The sequence below is a fragment of the Engraulis encrasicolus genome, chromosome 16 (genome assembly GCF_034702125.1).
Source record: "Engraulis encrasicolus isolate BLACKSEA-1 chromosome 16, IST_EnEncr_1.0, whole genome shotgun sequence".
NCBI lineage: Eukaryota > Metazoa > Chordata > Actinopteri > Clupeiformes > Engraulidae > Engraulis > Engraulis encrasicolus.
This window is the reverse complement of record NC_085872.1, coordinates 48557917-48580953: the sequence shown is the minus strand read 5'-3', so window position 1 is coordinate 48580953 and position 23037 is coordinate 48557917. Positions and strand designations below refer to the sequence as shown.

The following is a 23037-nucleotide window of genomic DNA, read 5'->3' as shown; positions in this document are numbered from 1 at the left end:
CTGCTTAGAACTAAAAAATGTTAGTAGGGTGCTCCCCGAAACTGCTTTACTCTTTATAGTGTTAGCTTAACACTATAAATCTAACACCAGTGTTTAACACTGATCTGGAGCAGGACCAAATAGACACTAGAACAGTGTTAATTTTAACTCTTTAAGTGTTATTTTAACACTACACAATTTACTGTGTACTCGCTAATCTTGCTCTCTCCATCTTCCTGCTTTTTAAATTTGTTTTGTTCTGCTATACTTTTCCTGCCAACCTGCTGCGGCACCCCTAGCACCCCCTCAACCCCAGGGGTCCCCTGTCCCCACTATGAAAACCACTGCACTACCTTACATTAATGTCAGAATGTCTAACGAGGAGTGGCGCAGGATAAACACTGGTCTCTGATTGGCTGAGTGATGCAAGGGCCAGTTGGAGGGAGCCGAATAAGAAGGCAGAATTTGCTTTGGGGAGCTCCACAAGAAGCGCCTCACAACAACGTGTCAGGTTGATCAACTCTTTGAACTTCAACTTTCAGCTGCATTTTGGGTATTTATTGTGTCTTTTCCTTTGTTATGTTTTTTATTTTTATTTTTTTTATTTGTGTTATGTATTATGTTGCAGCAGTTTTGTGACTGTCCAAGACAACATTTCTGCAGGACAAATTAAATAATCGTTTATCTTACACGGTGGCTGTTAGCAGAGGACTTGCATCAAGATCTTTATGCATTTGGTGTATTACTAGATGTTGGTATACTACCTTTTGTGCAACTTGAGCTAATGAAAACTTTAATAACTAGGATTCGTTGGACAACTTTCAGATCTGTGACAATTGGAATGGATTGACAACTTGTCCCTCAGAGTTAAACCAGAAAATTCTATGACAGTGGAATCAACTAACTTATTCTCACAATGGTTCCTCATATTTAAAATATTAAAAGGTACACTGTGCAGGAAATGGTAAAAAAAGGTACTGCAACTATGTTGCTCATTGAAACTGGGCTGTCAAATTGGCAAATTGTATCTTTTCTTGAAAGTTTACTAAGTAATAAACTAATATTTTCTAGTATGGCCAAAGCAGTCATTTTTGCAGCTAAAATGGTTTATTTCTGCAAATTCAAAATGGCGGACCATGGTGAAGATCCTCCTTTTCATGTATGAAAAGTGCAATTTTTCCAGTCATAATAAATACTTAGAATTTGATGGTGGTGGTAAGTATTCATGCAAAAAGGTGATATTAGTGAATGGGTGGCATGAATTGTGGAAATAAACTACTGAAAATCTTACACAGTGTCCCTTTCACAAAATGGTTGCCACCACTGCTACCACTTGTACCTGTAAAATTGTGCGAATGTGTGTATGGGCGCATGACATTCCGTAGTGTATGGTGAATGAGATGCACACAGTGAGAGAAATACTCCCTGCTGCTTTGAATTCGAGTTTTTGCTCATTTGTGTTCCAAGGGTGAAAAGTGAGATTTTTTTTTGACCTCTATTGTTTATTTCATTAACTGTTCTATGTATTCTTTTTTTAATTCAGGGGTGGGCATAGGCCTACGACGTCAGTGAACTGTGCCAATGAGATTTATTTCAGAATTTTCAAGGGGGAATAAACAGTCCACAACTCAACAAAACAAGACAAGACAAATATATATATATTTTTAAAAACCAACTTACCTGAAAAGGAGTGGGATGAAGCTTATTGAATCCCACCCCTACATAAATATAATCCATATTATGCACCTACATAATCGAACAATTCAGTTTGGTTTTTGAATCTGAGAGCTGGCCATTTTGGCTAATGACGAGCGAGTGTCTAGCCCCAGTTGTTACTAGGTCCTGTTAAAAACTTTTTACTTTTAAACAGCAATGTTCATTAAAATATTGAAATTATTTCTACTTCAAATCCCGTCTCCGTTGTACTTCAGAAACTTGTGTGCAAAGTACAGCGCCTCCAGTTAGTATTGGCACCCCTTAATTTTATTTACAAAATGTGCAATATATCCCGAAATAAATGGAAATATAAAAAACTTTTACCAACAGGATCTTTTAATTGAAGGTCCAAAGATATTTAGAATAGCAAAGTATTTTTTCCAAATGCATTTTGTAATTTCAAGCAAAAACATGAAAAAGGGCATGTCCATGAATATTGGCACCCCTATTTAACGGACTGGTCTCACACCATTAAACAGCAAAAGCATCCTCCAAAGGTTTTGGTATTCGTCTACGAGCTTCTTGCACTTCTCTAGTGGCATTTTGAATTGTGCATTTGGATGTGTGCTTTGGGTTTTTGTCTTGGAGTGAACATGATCTTCACCTCAAACCAAGTGTTCTTCCACATGGTTACACATTTTCCTGTAAATGATGATACCTGTGATGCCTATCATGATACCTGTGATATGGTCAAAGCCTCCAATACCTAATGCATCAATGGGGGGACATCATATTATAGATCTGACACCATGCTTGATTTTTGGTACGGTGTCCTTTTCCTTAAAGACTTTCTTGCAGAATATGCAAACATGCTGTTTGTGTGCATCACTGAAAAGCTGTACTATTGCTTCATCTGACCTTAGAACATTCATAAAAGGGCTGTGCTTTCCCTGTATTCTCTTATACAGACATCAGGTGTTCCCTTTTATGACTTTCATGAAGCAATGTGGTCTGCCTTTGCCTCCAACCAAAAACCAATACTTTGTGTAGTGTTTAACTTGTGATGCTTATTGAAAAAAACTTCCCAAAACAGTTCAAAGTTGACCTTCAGGTCTGTAAATGTTAGACCCTGTGTTTTGTCATTATTTGCACCGACTTCTACAGACTTCTATCATAATATCTTCCCTTAACCCCACATCCAAGGATGTTCTTTACAGCTCCCTGTTTGGCAGACTTCTGAATAACCCAACACAGTGTTGGAAATGGTATACTAGGGTCTTTTCAGATGACCTATTATTATTTGGCGGTCTTGTTTTTGCAAATAATTGTATTTCTGGTGTCCTCAGGCAGCCCCTCTGTCTTCACATTTGTCAAAGACGCACAAGATGTAACGGGTGGCTATTTAAAACACAAATCTAAAAAAATCCTTTCCTAATTCATGTCCTATGGGCAAAAGCAATTTGTCAAAGGTAATTCCCATTTGTTATCTACCACATTTGAGTCAAATTAGGCCTCCGCAATGGTATCCAGTAAAGGGTACCAATACCAGTGATTCCAGGAGCTTTACCTTCTTCATTTTTCCCCTCTCATAGTTTAGTATTTATTGCTGTTGAGCATTTTTACATTTAGTATCAACCACAAGCTATCTATAGAAAAGTCATGGTTGACCTTATTATTTGTTGTCTGGAGATATGTCCCATAATGTGCTTAAGCTTCAAGGGTGCCAATACTAACTGGCGGCACTGTAGGTTAACTTCAGGTTTCAGAAGTTCCCTCTGGTGGTGTAGTGAGTAAATACAACACATAATGGTAGGCCTATTATTTATACACCTAATTAATAACATTAAAGGTGCACTGTGTAGGATGGTGGACAGATAAGGTATTGCAAGTATGCTGCTCATTGAAACTGTGCTGCCTTTTGCCAGATTTTATCTTTTCAGAAATATTAACTTAATAATAAAGCTAACATTTATTAGAAATACCAAAATGTAGTAAGTTTTGCTGCTAAAAATGGCAGATGATGGGGAAGATTCCCCTCTTCATGTATGAAAAATGCAGTTTTAACAGTCATGATATACAGGAACTTTGAATTTGATGGTGGTTTTAAAGGTGTAATCGGTGTGAAATGGGTTATGTAGTGTTAACTAGTGATGCTGAGCGATAACTTTTGCCACATACCTCACCCTCATAGGTCCCCTGCAATCCGAAGTCAAGCGCTAGTTAGCCGATGCTAACATGGGGGGTTTGCCATGGTTAATCCGGGCATGGAATTAGCCATCCTTATAAACCTGTACTTTCCACCCATTTGCGGGCCTCAAAATTACTTAAATGTTCATTCCGTACAGTCGCGGGGTTGTTTAGCTACATTTTCTCCCATGGGAGACCATGCCCCCAGACCTCCCTAGTATGACTCTTATACAACACTATCCCCCAAAAACGCCACTGCACACCACACATTCGCGCGCACCACTGCAGCACACGCGCCGCTCCGTGCCACCGTGCCACGCCACACCTTTCTCACCTTTTTCACCCCTGACCCGTTTTCATGCCTGTCGGATATCTGCGGTTGCGACACCCTGTAAAAATGGTGCACTATCAAACTTCTCTGTGCCTGGATTGTCAATAACCCCGCGACTGTACGGAATGAACATTTAAGTAATTTTGAGACCCGCAAATGGGTGGAAAGTAGGCTACAGGTTTAGGTGTGCAGCAAGTCATAAGCACATAGCCTATAGACAGCAACAACAGATACCACAGGACAGACATAAAGTGCAGTGGTCAATAAAAGGTTAAAATAGTTAACACTACGTAACCCATTTCACACCGGATTACCCATTTATAGGTTTCATTGAAAAGGTCATATTTGTGAATGGGCAGCATGTATTCTGGAAATAAACTACTAAACATATTACACAGTGCATCTTTACAGTTTTTCTCGATTGGTTTGGCTAATTTCTACCGAGATGACATTTCTATAAATTTTGGGTCATTTGGCTAAACATTCTTACACTTCTGCACAACAGTTCAGATAACTAGCAAAATGTCATATAGGCCTACCTTCCAAAACAGCTCATTCTTGCATCAGCACTAAATCTTCTCCCACATAAATAGTCAGTACCATAAAAATGGCATATATCCTTCTCAATTAGTTTGCCTCATTTGCATTCATTTAGTCATTCTGTCCAAATAAACTGGATGGTTCTGCATAACGCCATGGATCCTCATCACTTGCTCATATCACTCCAAAAACTGTTTACCTGTGTCGAAACTAAATTCCTTCCACAGAATGCCATTTGAAAAAATGTCAAGAAATTAGCCAAATAACAGAGGAAACTGTAGTATACACGGTTGTAAAATTATTTTCTACAAGTAAAGTTACAATACCATCTGGCCTGTTGAACACTGTCATGAATTTACTGTTTACAGTAAAGAAATTCTTAAAATATGATGTCCTTGACTGTTTTGACAATTGTGTAGACTACTTTGCATATGATGACTCACACAATGAAGTCCTACTGACATGTTTTGGAGAGGGCAACCATTCGACTGAGAATTGTCTAATTCGTTTAGATAAGACAGGTCAATTTATTTGGAAAATGTGCTAAATGCCCAATGTGTCAACTGTAGGGTACTTGTATATAGCCATCTGCCGAGATGTACTAAACATTTGAGACGTGTACAAAGCATTTGAAATTTGATGAAAGCAATTCTGTTGTGGGAAATTCTAAGTTGGTTTGGAAATTTGTCCGTGTTATTCTGAGAATGTCATCTCAGTTTTGAGAAATGAGTCAAACCAATCGAGAATAACTGTAATGTCTACTCTGCTACTCAAAGCGATCTCAGGAGTGCAAGATGATGAGGATGAGTGCTGTGCTGCTGGTGCTGCTGCTCTGCTCACAGTGCCGTGGGGAGAGTGAAGGGGTGAGTATACACACACACACACACACACACACACACACACACACACACACACACACACACACACACACACACACACACACACACACACACTGAGTCCAGGCAAGGGTGAGTGTGATTATTAGTGTCTACATATTTGTTTGCATGTGGGTTTTTGCATGGGTGTGTGTGGGTCAAAGACGTGCAAAATGGCATTGTCATTCAGTGTAACAGATGCCTTCTGCTGACTGTAACTGTAAAAAACATGACTCTTTTTATTTATTTATTGTTACAGGGAATTCATGAAAGCCTCGGCTGTCATCCATTCACTTGAAACAATTTAAAAATCATGTTTTTTTGCAGTTACAGTCGGCGGAAGGTGTCCGTAACACTGAATGACAATGACGTCTTTGACCCACGTGCATGTGTGTTTTGGTGCATATGTTTTTTAGTGTGTGTGTGTTACTGTAATGGCATTTAGTCATCATTATTTTCAAATTAGAACTGTCCCAACAGTATCTGATGAGTGTACTGTATGTACTGTATGTGTGTGTGTGTGTGTGTGTCTAAATGTAGACCCATGCGTCTGGGCAGGGGACGGGTGGTGAAGGCGGGGGACTTGTTGGCAACAGCTGCCTGGTGGTGAGCCTGCTGGACAGGATGCATGCGCTGGAGGGAACTGTGTCTGCACTGAAGGAACAGCTGGAGGTGGAGAGGCAGAGAGGTAAACCACAATACAGAACTGCAATTAATTATTAGTTTTGGCAAAGGACGCGCTGAACTTCTTGGAAAAAACGTAAGTCTTAGGTGAAAGCGCAACAGATAAGGGCCACTGGCCATGTAGAGGGTTTTTTAGCATAGGACAGCAGTGGTTATAGGTCAGTGGACACGCATTCACACTCATAAATGTTTCACTGTTACAGTATTGTCAAAGAAGGTGGATCTAACAAGAAGCATCATTTTGTTTCTTTTCCGTTATCCACTTTATGTCGGGTGAACTCCCCTTTAGGAGACCTTCGGTTAGGAGACCTTCGGAGTCCTGAGATTGAGAATGAATGAAGTCCCCTTAGCGCTGTAGATGGCGGTAGCGCACGTCTTGTGCAAACACCTCAAAAAGAGAAGAAGAAGGAGGGGACAACGCCCCCTTAGGAGACCCAACTTGAGCACACGCTTTTGCATTGAGTGGGCATGTTTTGCGTTATCTTGCTCTAATCCAGTATTTTTGGTATTGTCATTTCTGCTTTAGCGCATGACACACCTCAGTACTCATCGATATAATTCTCTTGTCTGCTTTAGCGGCGGTGGGGTTCAGTGCCTCCCTGGGTATCCATGGCAATCTGGGCCCATTTAGCACTGACACTATTCTGGCTTACAAGAGAGTTCTTACCAACACTGGGGATGCCTACAATCCAAGCACAGGTATGTTACATTTACTTGACTACTGCTGTTACTACTTAAATAATACTGCAATATACAGTTGAGGACGATATTATTAGCCCCCCTCCTGAAATTAGACATATCTCTTGATTTCTCTGTAAGAATGACCATTATTAACCGTTCCTGTTATTCTGGAAACAAATACACCATGGAGATAGTATCCAATAAGTTAAATTTGGACTTTTCCATTTTCACAATGAGTTTTAACAAAAAAGTGTAAAAATGGCAAGGACAAAATTATTAGCCCCCTTATCATTAATAGTCAATACAGTGCCATTTATGAACAAAAATTGACACCAGGCACTTATTATATTACTGATTAGTTGTTAACTACGTTGGCACATGTCCTACCAGGGATTTTGGCCCATTTTTTCATTACAAATAGTTAAGCTGGTCCTAATTGCATGGATGTTGAGGATGGACATTCATTTTCAGCACTCTTCCAATAGTATCTGAAGGATTGAGGTCTGAACCACTCCATGACCATGGTTTTAGTATCCTTGAAGAACATTTGAACTATTTTGGATGCAAGTTTTGGGTTATTATCTTATTGAAAGATCCAGTGAAGATCTTAGCTCCCTCTATGAGCATATTTTTGCAAGGTCACTTTCCACATTCTATCATAATTTTCAGTGTTAATGGTGCCGTACACCCAAACAAGGTTTCCTGTGGCTGAGGCTGCCACAGAATGATGCATCCACCGCCATGTTTAATTGTGGAAACCATCTTATAACGATTCAAGGTCTATCCCTTTCTTCACCTGACAGAAGCAGAATTCATGCATCAAAGCAGGTGCAATTGAATATCATCAGATGAAAGCAGAGACGTTCAAAACTCATTTTTGACTTTCAAATGTTCAAAGGCAAAGCTCAATAACACTCTGATATGAACTGCCTTTAGTAAAGGGGTTCTTCTGTGATGATGGCCCCAAAGCCCAATATGATGACAAGCCCTAACAGCTGTCTTTCTTGGGGGGGGGGGGACCTCCAGGTGAGGCCAGGTCAATAACAATCATCTAGGCAGGTGTCCAATGCTTCTTTGGTCTAATGAGGCTAAGCAGTTTCCACAGTTACACATAGTGGAAGGGCATCAAGTTTAGTCTGTTATTCAGCCTCAGACACAGGGAGTCTGGGTCTGAATCTGGATTTCTGGGTCTTCCAACAACATTGTAACCCAAAGCATACATTTAGATTAGTTCAGAGGTTCTTCAAGGACACTAAAACCATGATATTGGAATCACCCGCTCATAGTCCAGTCCTCAATCCCACTGAGAGTCTGTGGTTAATGTCTATGCTCAGCATCCATGCGATTTGGACCAGCTAGAACACTTTGCAGTGAAGAAATGGGCCAAAATCCCTAGTGGGGCATGTGCCAACCTAGGTAGCAACTTATCAGAGCCTGTTGTCAGTTTTGGTTCATAAATGGCACCATATTGACTATTAATGATCAGGGGGCTAATCATTTTGTCCTTGTCATTTTTGCCTATTTTTGTTTAAACTCATCATAACAATAAAAAAATCCAAATTCAAGTCATTGAACATTATCTCCATCAGTGTATTTGTTGCCAGAATAACAGAAACGGTTAATAATGGTAATTCTTACTGAGAAATCAAGAGAAATGTCTAATTTCAGGAGGGGGGCTAATAATATCGTCCTCAACTGTATACATTCCTAATTATCTTGTTTTGACTCATCACACAACTTGATACTGATGTAGAATGTTGTGTTTCACAGATGTGATGGAATTAATGTAATGATTTAAAAATAAGAAAGAAATCATCAAGTGTTTCAATCATTTTTATTCTTTCATGGTAAATCCAGTCTGTGACAACTGTACTTCTGGTACATTTTTCCTTTTTAAAATGAATACACTTATAGTATAAACATGTACTCCTGCTCCAGGCACCTTCACTGCTCCAGTGAGAGGGCTGTATTATTTCAGCTTCTTTGGTCACAATCACTCCACCAAGTCCATGGGTCTCAGCCTGTACAAGAATGAAGAGAGGATGGTGACCCTGTATAACCATGCCGCGGGTAATCGCTTTGAGTCCACTTCACAAGGAGTTGACCTGCTGCTGGAGAAAGGAGACCAGGTGTACATAAAGCTTTGGGAAAACACCTGGGTTCATGACAACACAGATTTCAATGTGAACATTTTCACTGGGCATTTAGTCGTTCCAATGTGATTTTTTGTTTTTGTCTTCTTCTTTTTGTGCTATGTATCCAGACAAATGTAGTTTGCCTTGCTCCACACACACGGCACATCTGAGGAGGAAGCGTTGTGGAGCAAGTCAAACTACATGTACTATCTGGCCAGGATAACACGCTTACTCACTGGCCTGGATAACACACTTACTCACTTGTTATTTTCTCAAAGGTTAGTAATTTAATAGACTGTTGGCAGCCTGTATCAGCAGTGGTACAGAATTAAAGCAATTTATTACTTTATTACATTTCCCGTTATGGCCGTAATTGGACAGGACAGCGGCTAGCATCAATTAACACTTTGATGTTTTCGTGTCTACTAAATATTCCTTATTAACCCTTGGAGAAAACTTAAGAGTGGGTTTGAAGGCATTTATTGGTGCAGGTTTATTTTCTATCTACTCCCGACCGTATAAGGATTTGTCTTTAGAAATACGTCTCCAGCGTTTCCTTCCCAGATGTACTGCATGTGTAGAGTAGGGATGCAAAATATCGATTCATTCATTAATTGTTAGTTGATTGACCTTATAGATTGATTTAAGATTAATTGATAAGAAGCACCTTTTAATAAATAATAATAGTTTTGTATAGTGCTCAGAGACAGACACTCAGAGATGCTTCATAGTCCATATATCATAAAAACAAAAACATATAAAGACAGTTAGACATACAAAGACTCAACAAAAGTACAACACCACTCCACATGGCACTGAATGATCATTTGTTTGGGTTTTTTTTTTGTTTTGTTTGGTTTGAATGTGCTCAGTATATGTTTTCTTTTCATTTCTCATTCTGACCAACACTTATGAACTGTGCTTTCTGTCTGTGTAATGATTGATGTATGCCTATCATCTGAATAAATCCTATAATAAACAATGGCTTGGGTGTTATGACTGCCCTCCCCACGTTTTAAGAGGTTTATGGAATAATAGTGTTTTTTCTTTATTTCTTGGATATTACATAGATAGAACGGTGGAAGGTTTTAAAAATTATGAACAAGAGGTGACAGGCACAACAAACCACTTTGGGTTTGCCCACTTTTGTGGGGATTAGATATAAACGACCAAGTATATCTAATTTTGCACATTTTTTCAATAATATTGTATAAGTAGTAGTTCATACATCGCGCTCTTCCGTGTGGTGCGTCTCCAGTTGAATAACTTGGAAGGTGAAAAAGTGGATCGCACTCTGGCTCTTCTTTCTTCTTTTTTATTTTGTATTTACATAGCAGCAGAAGTGTGGACAAACGTTTCGGCTGTTGCCTTCGTCAGGAGACACTGACGAAGGCAACAGCCGAAACGTTTGTCTACACTTCTGCTGCTATGTAAATACAAAATAAAAAAGAAAAAAAAGAAGAACCCAGAGTGCGATCCACTATTTTCACCTTCCAATAATATTGTATATAAATACATGGTTTTTGACTGGTCCACTTCGGAAAGACTAGGCCACTCTGAAGAAGACGCGCGTCGAAACGTCAGTCATTATGTTTGCGTCACAATAAAATACTAAAAAGTGTCTGAGTGCTCCAGTCATCCCTGGCCTAGTCTTTCTGAAGTGGACCAGTTTCTTTCCATTGTCAGGCGTCCTGGACTGGACGCACCAAGAAGGTTAGAGCGCAAGTGACTTCCCTTTTACATAGTTTTTGACATTTTGACCTTCAAATTTGACCCTTAAGGTCAAGTTCCATGTTGGCAACCAGGTGGTTCTGTGTCCGTGGTCCATGTTGATGACTTCTGGCATGGTTGTTGACGTTTAACAACATTAACAATTTTTAAATAACTAAAACTGTTATTTGACCGCTGTTGACCTTTTTGACCTTCACATTTGGCCTTAAAGGTCAAGTTCCATGTTGGCAACCAGGTGATTCTGAAACATAACTGCTGGCATGGTTGCCAACTTCTAACAAAAATGCCATCAAAAGTTAATTTAAGCATTTTAGCTGTTGGTTGCTGGCTGACTAGTAATAGAACTTAAATTACTATAAATGACTTGTATCCCCTTTGTTATGTGTAGTCTGCAGGCAATTGAGTGTTCTCTCTTACTTATTGAGCTGAGGTCACTTCAGCTGTCCTGTGGTAAAATTAGCCTAATGTCTCGACTATCTCGCCAGACAACTGAGTCACAGAATAGGCCTATACTGTGGGTGTGAGTGATGTAATACACATAGGGACCAAAGAACCATGTTTGGCATAGAGCCAGGCAGAGACAGTCAAATGCCGAGCTGTCCAGAACCTGTAATTAATTCTTGAACTGAATTTGTATGTTTGGTGACATATCAGGCGTGCATATCAGGTTCTCAAGATCTTTCCATGTTTAGGATGTGACAGGGTCTCTGCACATTTCTGATAAATTCATATGATGCTTTTAAGCCCATTTTAAGACTTTTGAGTATATAGAAATAAGACCACCGCAGTGAAAAAAATGTAGCACACTCTGGGCTAAGGTCAACGCAAATTTGTTTTTTTAATCAGTTTTCATTCGATACCGGTGCCCAATCGATACTTTTAAAACAGTGCCGGTTCTTAAACGGTACTTATTTCGGTACTTTAAAAAAAAAGTATCACAGATTTTGTAATGAAACAATGAGTTTATTCCTAAAACAGCAACAGCCGATTCCTTTAAATACGTTAAATAATAAATACAAAATAAATGAATTAGTAGGCCTAAACATTTCTATACTGTGGGCCTAATGTACTCTAAGAGCTGTACATAGCCTGACTGTACAGCACATTCAGGATATTGGAAAAAGCTACTACACTGGCCATGAAAACATTGGGCACGCTGTTCTTTATCTAACTTAATCATATACTGTACGTACTGTATGTACACAGTCACACACAACGTCCTGTTTTTTCCTAGTTCAATCCCAATGCCAGATGTGGAATTCCCACATATGACCACATAAGAGGATCAACAACATAAAGGCTACTTCACAAACTCAAGGGCAACCTGAACTCCCAACTCCTCGTCCGAATAGCAGAAAGGTAAGCGACCTTAAAACAAACACACACACTCGGAGAGTATCCTGTAACTATAGATGAATAGCAATATATTGAAATCCACAATTGTATACATTACTTTACGTAGGGCTTCTTTTATTTGTCTCTATGTATTTGCGGTGCTAATGAGTAATATTTTAATGAATGGATCTATCTCTGTATGTATCTGTGTGTCAGTCTGTATCTGCCTGACGGGCACCTTGAAAACTCTGCTGCTAATGTTCTGTTGTAGCTCTTTGAGTGCCATGGACTTGAAAACGAGTCTTTTCAGAATGCATGGCACAGTGCCAAAGACTTGAAGTCATTTGCGTTTTTTTTATGGGGGTGGGGCATGTTGATCTAACATGTTGATCTGGTATGTTTGGTGTTCACATGGACAAAGAACTCAATTTTTTCTGGCTCATGAAAAAAACACTCAAAAAAGCCTGGCAATCCCCCGGTCTGAATTTGAAAATGACTGGCACTGAATGAGTTAATGTGCTGGTCTTTCAGAGTGAAGCATGAAGACTCTTCTGGTTGCAGTGCTGCTGGCACTGGCAGTGGCCAACGGTGAGTCAAGCAAACATCGCCATCTAGTGTTGAAAACCTTGCCAGTTCGCCAACTGCATTGGTACATTACTGGAAAAGATATGAAACTTCCACACTGTCCATTTCACTTTTGCTTTTTTTTTTACCTGATGTAGGTCTAAGACCAAAACATTGTGATTTAAGTAAAAGGGAAATGGTTAGGAATAAAGATGTTCTATAGCTTTTCTCATTCAATGACCTCATTCAGTGAATTGAACTGCACTCTTTGTTGAATTGCACATTATTATTATTATTATTATTATTATTATTATTATTATTATTATTATTATTATTATTATTATTTCAAGTATGCAGTACACAGTCCTTGTAAGGTTGCAAAAAATAATGTAATACAATATGTACCATGTGCTAGCTTGATATTTAAATTTGTTTGTTTGTTTGTTATTTGTTTGACCGCCTCTGCGGTGGCGCTTTAGTGTATTGGTTTTGCTCATGTTTGAGTCACTCATGTGAAAACGTTCTGTTGTTTATTTGTTGGTCATGCTTGTTTGTTTGTTTGTTTGTGTTTTCTCTCTTGTGCACCTCCACAGTGCTGCCGCTGAGGTGTAGACACTGCAATCCCAGGCCCGGTGGAAGCTGCACCGAAACCATTGAGACATGCCGGCCAGGCATGAACACATGTGTGGCCGCAAAGGACCTAGTCAGCCCCTGTAAGTAGCCTCTGTGTCATTACACACACACACACACACACACACACACACACACACACACACACGCACACACACACACACACACACACACACACACACACACACACACAGACACAGACACAGAGACAGACAGACAGACAGACAGACAGACAGACACACACACACACACACACACACACACACACACCACCCTACACACATCCTCCTTGATAACCCCTCTCAGACATGGCCGTAACTACCATTGAGGACATAGAGGTCATGTCCTCAGTATTTTTTCAATGAAATGTTACATTTATTAAGCGATCTATGATCAACTGATAAATTCACTCTGTATACGCCACCCCCATTTACCTTCAAAGCAGTGATAGATTGATAATAACAAACTTAAGAGTTTGACTGAAGTATTTGAAGCATTCTAAATGTACAGTATACAGTACAGCACACAGTATTTGTTCCCGGTATTTGAAAATGTCTGGTTACGGCCCTGCTCTCAGACAAGTAAAACTGGCACAGACACAGTATTCCAGCGCTAGTATGTGTGTGTGTGCGTGCTCACACTTTCTTAAGAGAACCTCGGAGTTCCTTCTTTGCAGCCTCCAGAGCTGTTGTACAAGTGTGAGAATGTAGATCTGTATTGAAAGCAGTTTGAGTCAACATTATAGTTGAGTTACTGTGTGTGCCATATAAATACATTTTTGTTTGATTGCTTTTTGATCCTCAATACCCCACCCCACCCCCAGCACCACTCTCCTTCCACACATAACACCCCCTCCTCCTTTTAAAGTGTGATTTTAATCCAATATAAGAATGAATATAGGCCTATAGATGCCAGAGCTGCAGGCCCGGTAGGCCTGTGGAGTAATCTGTCCCTGTAGTCTCATAGTCGGGTGATGCTACTTCTAGTTACAAGCGATTATCATGGAATCTTATGGGTCCCCTATCTTGGAGGTAGAATTTGCACAGCCAGACTTAGATAATGGTTGTAAGTACAGGAGAATGTCACAAAGCCCAATCATTTAACCCAAGGGGAGGTGTAAAATTAGCTCATTTCCAAAAATGAAAATGGCACAGTATCTTTAAAGGACTGGCTGTACTAACTTGTCTTCTCTGTGTCCAGACACGGAATTCTACAAGTGCATGACTGCGTTTGACTGCAGGGCCATGCAGTCAAACCCCACCAGGTGGAAAATCCACTGCTGCCAGACCGACCTCTGCAACACCCACATCATGTAGACAGCTGTGATCACCGGCCTTTTTATGCCCAAGACCCAAGGATTGTAGCAATTGAAGCATTGACAAAAAATAAAACAAAAATAATCAATAAACTGGACTATTTCAAGATCTGTTTATACCTTGATTGCATTGTAATACTAATCAATTAATTTCCGAGCAACATAAAATTGAGATTGTCAACTGAAATTACACAACAGTGATAATACATGTTGCAACGTATTAACCCGTTAAGACATTGTGTTGTACATTTGCTATTACCAGCATGCCAATGACCAAGTCGTAGTGCATTACTAAAGGCCCTGCGTTATGTCATAGCAGTGCAGTACTATGGTAGTTAACATTTCAATAACTATTACAGCGTTCCACTGGTGGAATGGCGTGCATTGTGAGGTTAAGGGACAAAATAACTTCACTTCAATTCAACATGAGACGATTTTCTTCATCTTCCTATCCATACACAATAAAGATAAGGTCCAGCACCTGCCCCGGTGTCCTGTCGAGATGAGCTGTGGAAGAAGGTAGGTCTGCACACTGCAGAATATGCTCCAAAAAATAAAGTTTATTAAATTAAAACAGCAACGTTTCGATCACCCTGGATCTTCGTCAGGCATATGGGTAACAGGAAGAAGTTGTGGCCTATATCACATGACCAATCAATCTACACCCGCCCAGGCAGGTGCTAATCAACTACACTGACAGGCCTCTTGACCTGTGTCAGTCAGAGATGAGCTCCCTGTTGAGATGAGCTCCCTGTCTAGATGAGCTCCCTGTCTAGATGAGCTCCCTGTTGAGATGAGCTCCCTGTTGAGATGAGCTCCTTGTGGAGATGAGCTCCTTTTCGCTACTGAGCATGCGCACGCATGTGCTAAGAGACGCAACACTTTCAGCGTTGCAACTAGTCAGATCAAGAGCAATGCAAGTACTTTCTGAGTTCCCGCAAATACGGGAACTCCTCCCACTTTGTCGATAAGCAAACAACCATAAGCAAACCAAGGGAGGCAGGTCAACCATGCCGTTTTGGGAAACGTTAATTGTCGATGATAATCAGGCTAGCGAGTTCTGCCCATCGGACAACTGAACAACTGATCTTAGTTTACATGCTCAATACCAACTACAACAAGTGACGCTATTACAAGTATAGGCGTAAGGTTTGCAGAACAGGGAGACAGCCGTGCCCCAAAAGCTGGTGAGAGTAATTTTTTGTGCAAATCTAACATTTCCTTGCGCAAAATTACCCCGCGTCAAACGTATTCTAAAATAGCTTGACAATAATCAACCCTACTGATTTAAGAAAATCTGACCTAGGCCCAATTTAGGCTACCCCTCGTTGCATCAAACGTCTCCTAAGTAGGCCTAACCCATGGCATCTAAAACATTTAGACAGGCTGTCTGTTTAAGTAAAATCTGAGCAATTTCCCACGCGTTGCATTGTCCTGGGAACAGAAGCGTTTAGCTTGGATTTAAATATTTGCTGATTATTAAAAAAAACTCAAAGGAGCTGTGTTTGTTGCTGTAGCAGTGTTTCCCAACCAGGGGTATGTGTACCACTAGGGATATGTGAGAACACTGAAGGGGGTACTTGGAAAAATGTAATTTTAACATGGAGCATAGTCACACTGGAATAGAAAAAGCAATGTAAAACACAAGTTAGGGATACTCGTGGCACAGCAACGGAAAAGTCTAAAGGCACGTCTCCATGGAATGAACATCCAGGCAGCTAATTTCGACGAGGCAGCATAAATAGATAGGATGCCACTGTCGAGTTAGGCTACTGGTAGCTCATCTCGACGAAGCAGCTCATCTCGACAGAACACCGGCATGCATTTCCATAGGGTTCAGTAATGAGTAGAATGTTACGTGCCTGAAAAGATCTATAATTGTGGCCAACAAAGTGCAATAATACTGGTATTACCATGGTAACAGCTGCACAGATCATCTATTACATAACCATGGTACCAAACTTGTGTGTTCTTGTTCAGCATTATCAAAACGTTTATTCAACTTCGATATGAAGGGTGGTTGCATCCTAGGGTATGTCACTGAGGAAGCTGGCGTTGCCAACAGCGAGTACCGGAGCATCAGTCACCTGTTTGAAGAGGGAATAAGCTCAGTCTTCGACTCTTTATAAATTAGCTGTTACGAGAATGGCAAAGACCAAGTCGTAATGTATTTCTTTAAAGGCCCCGTGGTCTGTCATAGTAGTGTAGTGCTAGCTAACTTTCAATGTCTATTATAGCGTGCCACAGGAGGTACGGTGTGCATTAAGGGGTTAAGGGACTTTTGCGAGTCTGTGATGAACATCCTACTTCCAGTACACTTACCAGCCCCAGATGCAGAAACATTTGTGGAATTGGCTGCATTTTTGGGGGGTCAGCTCTATGTTCCCACAGCCCATTGGCCCCACAGTTTATTCCTGCTGCTTCATGTTCTCACATTTTAAAGAAACTATTCAAATATTTGCCCTATGTTCCACAACTTCATGTTCCCACATTCTCCATGAGTTTAACTAAGAGAACATGCCTTTCTCCCAGCCATGGACATAGGGCCTAAATTTGAATAAATTCTTAGAAATGTGGCAACATGGGCCAGCATGTATAAGCTGTGGGACCAATGGGCCTAAAAAATAAATGTTAGCCTAAAAGTCTTAGTGGTGTGAGACCAATGGGCTGTGGGACCGATGGGCTGTGAGAACATAGACACGCTCCCTTTTTTTAAAAGAAAGATGGGGTGTCCCACAATGTGTGTGTGCTTACTGTACACTGTAACAAATAGCTGTTTATTTACGGCAATTCTGCAACAGCATTCTACTGTTTTTCGAAAAAACAGACAACTACTGTGAAAATATTACTTTGAGTCACATATTGAGCATAAACAGTAAGTACTGCACAATAGCAGTATTCGCCGTTGTGGAAAAAACTAGAGATGCACCGGATCCTGATTTTTAGGATCCTGCCGGATACCAGATCCACTGAATAAGATCCTGCCGGATCCGGAACCGGATACCGGATACCGGATCCTACAAAAGGGTCGAAACATATAGTCTACTCGCACACGTGGGCCCTTTTTATTACGTTGGCGCAAACTATTTTTTAGACTCATTGGCTTATTGCCACACTGCCTGCAATAGCCGCTTCCAAAGGGATTTCACTCCATGCAGTGATTGGGGTTGTGAAAGACTGACATGCACCAGACCCTGATTTTTAGGTAACATGCCGGATACCGGATCCACTGCTTAAGATCCTGCCGGACCCGGATCCTGTGAAAAACTGTATTATCCTGACGGATCCGGAACCGGAACCGGATCCGGTGCATCTCTAGAAAATAACAAGTTATTTTAGGCAGCACCATTGAAACCCATTCATCCTCCACTTGTCCATGATCACCATCAAACTTCAATACCACCTGAAGAACTGAAGTCATTCTGACTGGTTAAAGATTATCTGATACTATCAAGCATGATGAAACAATTTCTAAGGAAATGCAGCAAAGTGTGTGTAGCACATGCATTTTGATAGTGATGAATGGCTGAAACATTTTAAGAACTTGTAACACTCTTGCAACAAGCAGCCCCATCTAAACCAATCTGCTAATCAGTGCCTGGCCTCACCTGAGTAGGGCTGTTATGCCATTATTCAATTACGGGCGTCACCTGCCAAGGGCCTGATGACTCTGGTCACATGGTACTCTTGCACCTGTATATAAATCTGGACTATCAACACTTCAGTTGCTTACCTGCCTGCTGGCTGGCCTGCATGGCACAGCATAGCACTTGTTTGCCTACAAGCTTGCCTACAAGCTTGCTTACATGCTTGCACACTTTCCTCTTTGTGAAAGCTTGCTGTATGTGGCATCATTTGTGGCATTGTTGCATATAATGTGCCTGCTGCAAATTAGGCATTGCTTTGAGAGCTAGCTTGTAGTGCTGCTTGTTTGCTGTGCTACTTGGTGCAAAATAATTTTTTAAAGACTGACCAATGCTATATTTATCATTGGCTCATCAAGAGATGCAGTAAAAAGCCCACCTTGCACACTATCATTGTAACATAGCACTGCGTACGCTGAAATTTTATTCATGCCCACACTTTCAAAGGACCACCGCAAACTAGTTTCTCAATACAGCATTGCGCCATAGTATCATGCTCAAGGCACTCCAGTCATGGTGAACGATGGGAGGGTGGGGTGGTAACATGGTCAGGGTACCATAGTTATGGAGAATGATGGGTGGGGTGGGAAGTTGCCATGGCCATATTCATGAATACAACTATGACCCAGTATTTGCCTGTCATCACACAGTACAATTCAACTTTTTAACTGAAATGTACTGTTATTTTTCTGTAGAGTACTGTTATTTAACAGTTCAATTGCTGCTGAAAAATGTTATATACTGTGATACATTAAACAGCAATGAGCTGTATTTGATTTTTGGTGTGAAATAACAGTAGAATTACAGGTAAATATAATTGCCAGTAACTGCCGTTATTTTGCAGGGAAATTTTCTTAGAGTGTAGGGTGTAGAGGACAGTTTAGGCATGTGTATGGGGGGTTTCCTGGGAGTGCACATGATGCCGGAATACTCAAACAGTCAGATCTCGGTAAGAGATTAGGGGAGGTGCAGGTTCTTATTACATACATGTACACCATTGCATGTTGTACATGAGTTACGTAAGGGTAGCCAGTTGATTTACTTACCTTCGATGCTTATTCATTTTTGTCAAATTAAGCTGTGAGTGAGGTCTCCCACACTGCTTAATCCATTGTCGGCATCTTTCCGCTTGGGTCTTGAGCCACCCAGACAGCGCAGAGGCGCGCCAAGGAGCGCACAGGCTGTTAGAATGAATGGGGTCCCATGGAGCTCAACCAAAGATGCTGCCATTGCTTTGGGAAAGAATTGGTATTATCGTTTCATTTTATTTTCCCCAAAAGCAGGATAAATTATCCTTTCAAACAGCACTTAGTTTGAATGTTTAAACTCGCTGGATCTTTGTACAATAGGCTACATCTTTATTGTCAATATGACGTCACGAGTGGTTTCACACACTGCGTTTGGATTGGTCGGCCGGCTACTAGCGGAGCCTGACTCATAAATGCCAAAGCTGTAAGAAATCAGAAGGACATAACTCCCAGGTTATTGTACATTTCATTTAAATCCACATTGGTTTCTCAGAACTTACAGTAATATTGTCAAGTTTCAGCCGACAGCGAGCACAATTGTCAGTTATTAGCGCTCCCTAGGTGAACTGCAGGCACGGGTTGGAGGGCGAGATTGGACACTGTATGTAAATCCACTGTGATATGGGTTACTGGAGTTCATATAGGTTACCGGAGTTGAATTTAGAACTGCAATTGACACAATAGAACTATGATTAGGTTGTTACTCGACTGCATTGTTTTATTGCTCTTGAAAACCAATTGGGTAGGTAGTTCTCTTCAGACTAATTTCAAAATGGTTCCACATTTCTAACTTCTTAGTTTAGTTTAGTTTAGTTTAGTTTATTGGCTTATTTGACATGGGACATGTAGGCCTACAAGACAGTTCTATTATCTAGACTTTGCTAGAAAGCTACCTGTGGTCCCTGGGCAGGGAGCTACTGTAAACACACACACACACACACACACACACACACACACACACACACACACACACACACACACACACACACACACACACACACACACACACACACACACACACATTAAAAACATAGACAATACATGCACTACTGTTGCCACTACAAGTCACATATTAGAAGCAGTAACAACATCATACTAAAACATAAAACCATATACCAATCACATTATCACAAACAAGGCAAGACACACACAATGAGGCACATGCCATGTGGTAGTGCTTACTGTAACAAAGCACAATGATCAGTGGTCACATTGTTGTCACATCTTTGATCAGCCTTTAGCCTTGTAGTGATCATTTAAACTGGTTAAGCTTGTGCTCTTCCTTATATGAAGTGGAATTGCATTCCACAAAAGGCTGATTGACCAAAAGAAGTCTTCCTGTAACCCACATAACAATCACCTCTCACATATGCCCTTGATACTCTTAGTTTATCTCTGCAGAGTGATACATATTAACAAAACGGCTCGTCCAAATGATTAAATCTTCACAACAAGCATGTTTTGTTTTTCCTCTCCAGCTTCCTTATTGACAGTTAATCATCAACTGTTGACTGTATCAATGATCAATGATCAACTGTTCTCATTGTACAGCTATATAAACTTCGTCAGACATCAGTGCCCGCTACTCAAAGCGACCTCAGCAGTCCAAGATGATGAAGACAAGTGTTGCGCCTGGTGGTCTGGTGCTGCTGCTGCTGCTGGTGGTGCTCTGCTCACAGTGTCGTGGGGAGAGTGAAGGGGTGAGTGTACACACACACACACACACACACACACACACACACTGAGTCCAGGCAAGGGTGAGTGTGATTAGTGTGTACATATTTGTTTGCATGTGTTTTTTGCATGGGTGTGTGTGCATGTGAGCGATTCTACGATTCCCCTACGCTTTTGGCAAAAGCAAAATGTCAATTATCAGTATTTTTTTTTCAACTAAATGACTTAGATGTTTACATAGTGTATATATTTAAGTTTCCAAACAAACAAATTGCCAAGCTTAATCTTAAATCATTTGATAAATACTCTAATGAAAGCGAACATTTGCTTAATTATTTCGTCAACAGTGTTATGGACAAATACTATGTCATTTCAAACATATATAAAAACACTACAGAGTTGAAACAATATATGTTTGAAAGTGCTTATGTCCCTTAGCAGTAATGTTGTCTTTAATCTGTGCAACTGATATAGAAAATGTGATTGTTGAGCTTCATACGTAGGATTTTATGAGTCACTGTGATACAGACTGATACATTTTTCATCATAAATCCCTGTAACGTCTGATTTGAATATAGTCACCCTCCTTACACAAGACTTCCTTCTCCAGAGATAATCCCTAGTGTATGTTCATAGGATTTTTCCAACACATAAGGGATCAATAGCGCAAAAACACTTTCAAAACAGTCAACGGTGTTACTCAACGGTGTTACGGTCAACAGTGCAGGGGAACAAGTCGGCACTTTTTTAGGAGAAAAAACAGAGCAGACAAACCCATCTCCCTAGAACACAAATTATTTAGTTTGTTTGTCTGTCAATATGGATATAAATTGACAAAAACATACTCCTCCTCAACTGTCATCAGTGTTGCCAGATTGGGCTGGTTCCCGCCCAATTGGGCTGCTTAGGATGGCCGGGTGCGGGTAAAAATGGCATCTATCAGAAAAACCTTCCCACTGCCATATAAATCAATAGAATTGGGCGGGTTTTTAGGGCAGATTTTGATCACTTTTTGGGCTGGAAATCATCAGCCTCATCTGGCAACCCTGACTGTCATACTTAATTGTAACACCATTGACGGTAACACCGTTGACATTTCAGCCATTTTTATGGTGTTGTGCTAACTGAGGACCTCAGAAGTTCCACCACAACACCTTATTCAATTCATGTATCTGTATGCTTTATCTGTGTTTTTCTACATGTGATTTCTAATTCAGATTCTTATGAATATGTTGATAACACCGTTGACAGGCAATTTTCCCGCTATGAGAACATGAAAAAGAATGGATTAAATTATGGAAGGATGGAGCTCAATATTTACCAAAAAGTCTTCCCGTATCCTGCCAAAGAGGTTATGACATCACGTGATGTTATTCGTATGGCCTAAGACCAAACCATTACTGATTTATGGAGGAGGTTTCAGACCGTGACACCGTTAACACAGTTTTCGTGGACAAACACAAAATGGCAAATTTCATGTATAATGGAAAGGACAGTGGTCTTTCTGACAGTTTTGTCATATTGTGATGATTACTGTGAATCAACATTTGCAATCGTCTTGGGCAAAACAAGTTTCTTTACATGCTAATATGAAGACTGAATCTGACATTTGGAACACAGGACGGCATGAAAACGCCCAAAACCAGTATTAAATATTCATTCTTGCTGAGGTAAATAATGCTATGTCTACACTTTCTGTATTATATGAAAGATAAATGTTTTCTAATGTCCAAAACATCATTGGATGCAGTTAATAGTTAGTGGAATTGCCAAATAAAATCCACGGACTTAAAAGTGTAGGCGAATTAGAGAATCACTCATGTGTGTTTTGGTGCAAATGTTATTTAGTGTGTGTGTGTGTCTGTGAGCGTAATGGCATTTAGTCATTATACTGCCAAATGCTGGAACCAGCGTCCTGTTCAAATTAGAACTGTCCCAACAGTATCTGATTTGTGTGTGTGTGTGTGTGTGTGTGTGTGTGTGTGTGTGTGTGTGTGTGTGTGTGTGTGTGTGTGTGTGTGTGTGTGTGTTGTCTAAATGTAGACCCA

At 40.4% G+C, this 23037-nt stretch overlaps 1 protein-coding gene across 1 annotated transcript; it reads left to right on the top strand.

The window, feature by feature from the left end:
- Window positions 1–451: 451 nt before the first annotated feature.
- LOC134465869 (complement C1q tumor necrosis factor-related protein 6-like) lies at window positions 452–10050 on the top strand. Its single transcript, XM_063219768.1, has 5 exons — window positions 452–532; window positions 5470–5556; window positions 6109–6256; window positions 6829–6951; window positions 8872–10050. The coding sequence occupies exons 2-5, from the start codon at window positions 5488–5490 to the stop codon at window positions 9153–9155; spliced, it is 624 nt and encodes a 207-aa protein (XP_063075838.1). The 5' UTR covers window positions 452–532; window positions 5470–5487; the 3' UTR covers window positions 9156–10050.
- The last annotated feature ends 12987 nt before the right edge of the window (window positions 10051–23037 follow it).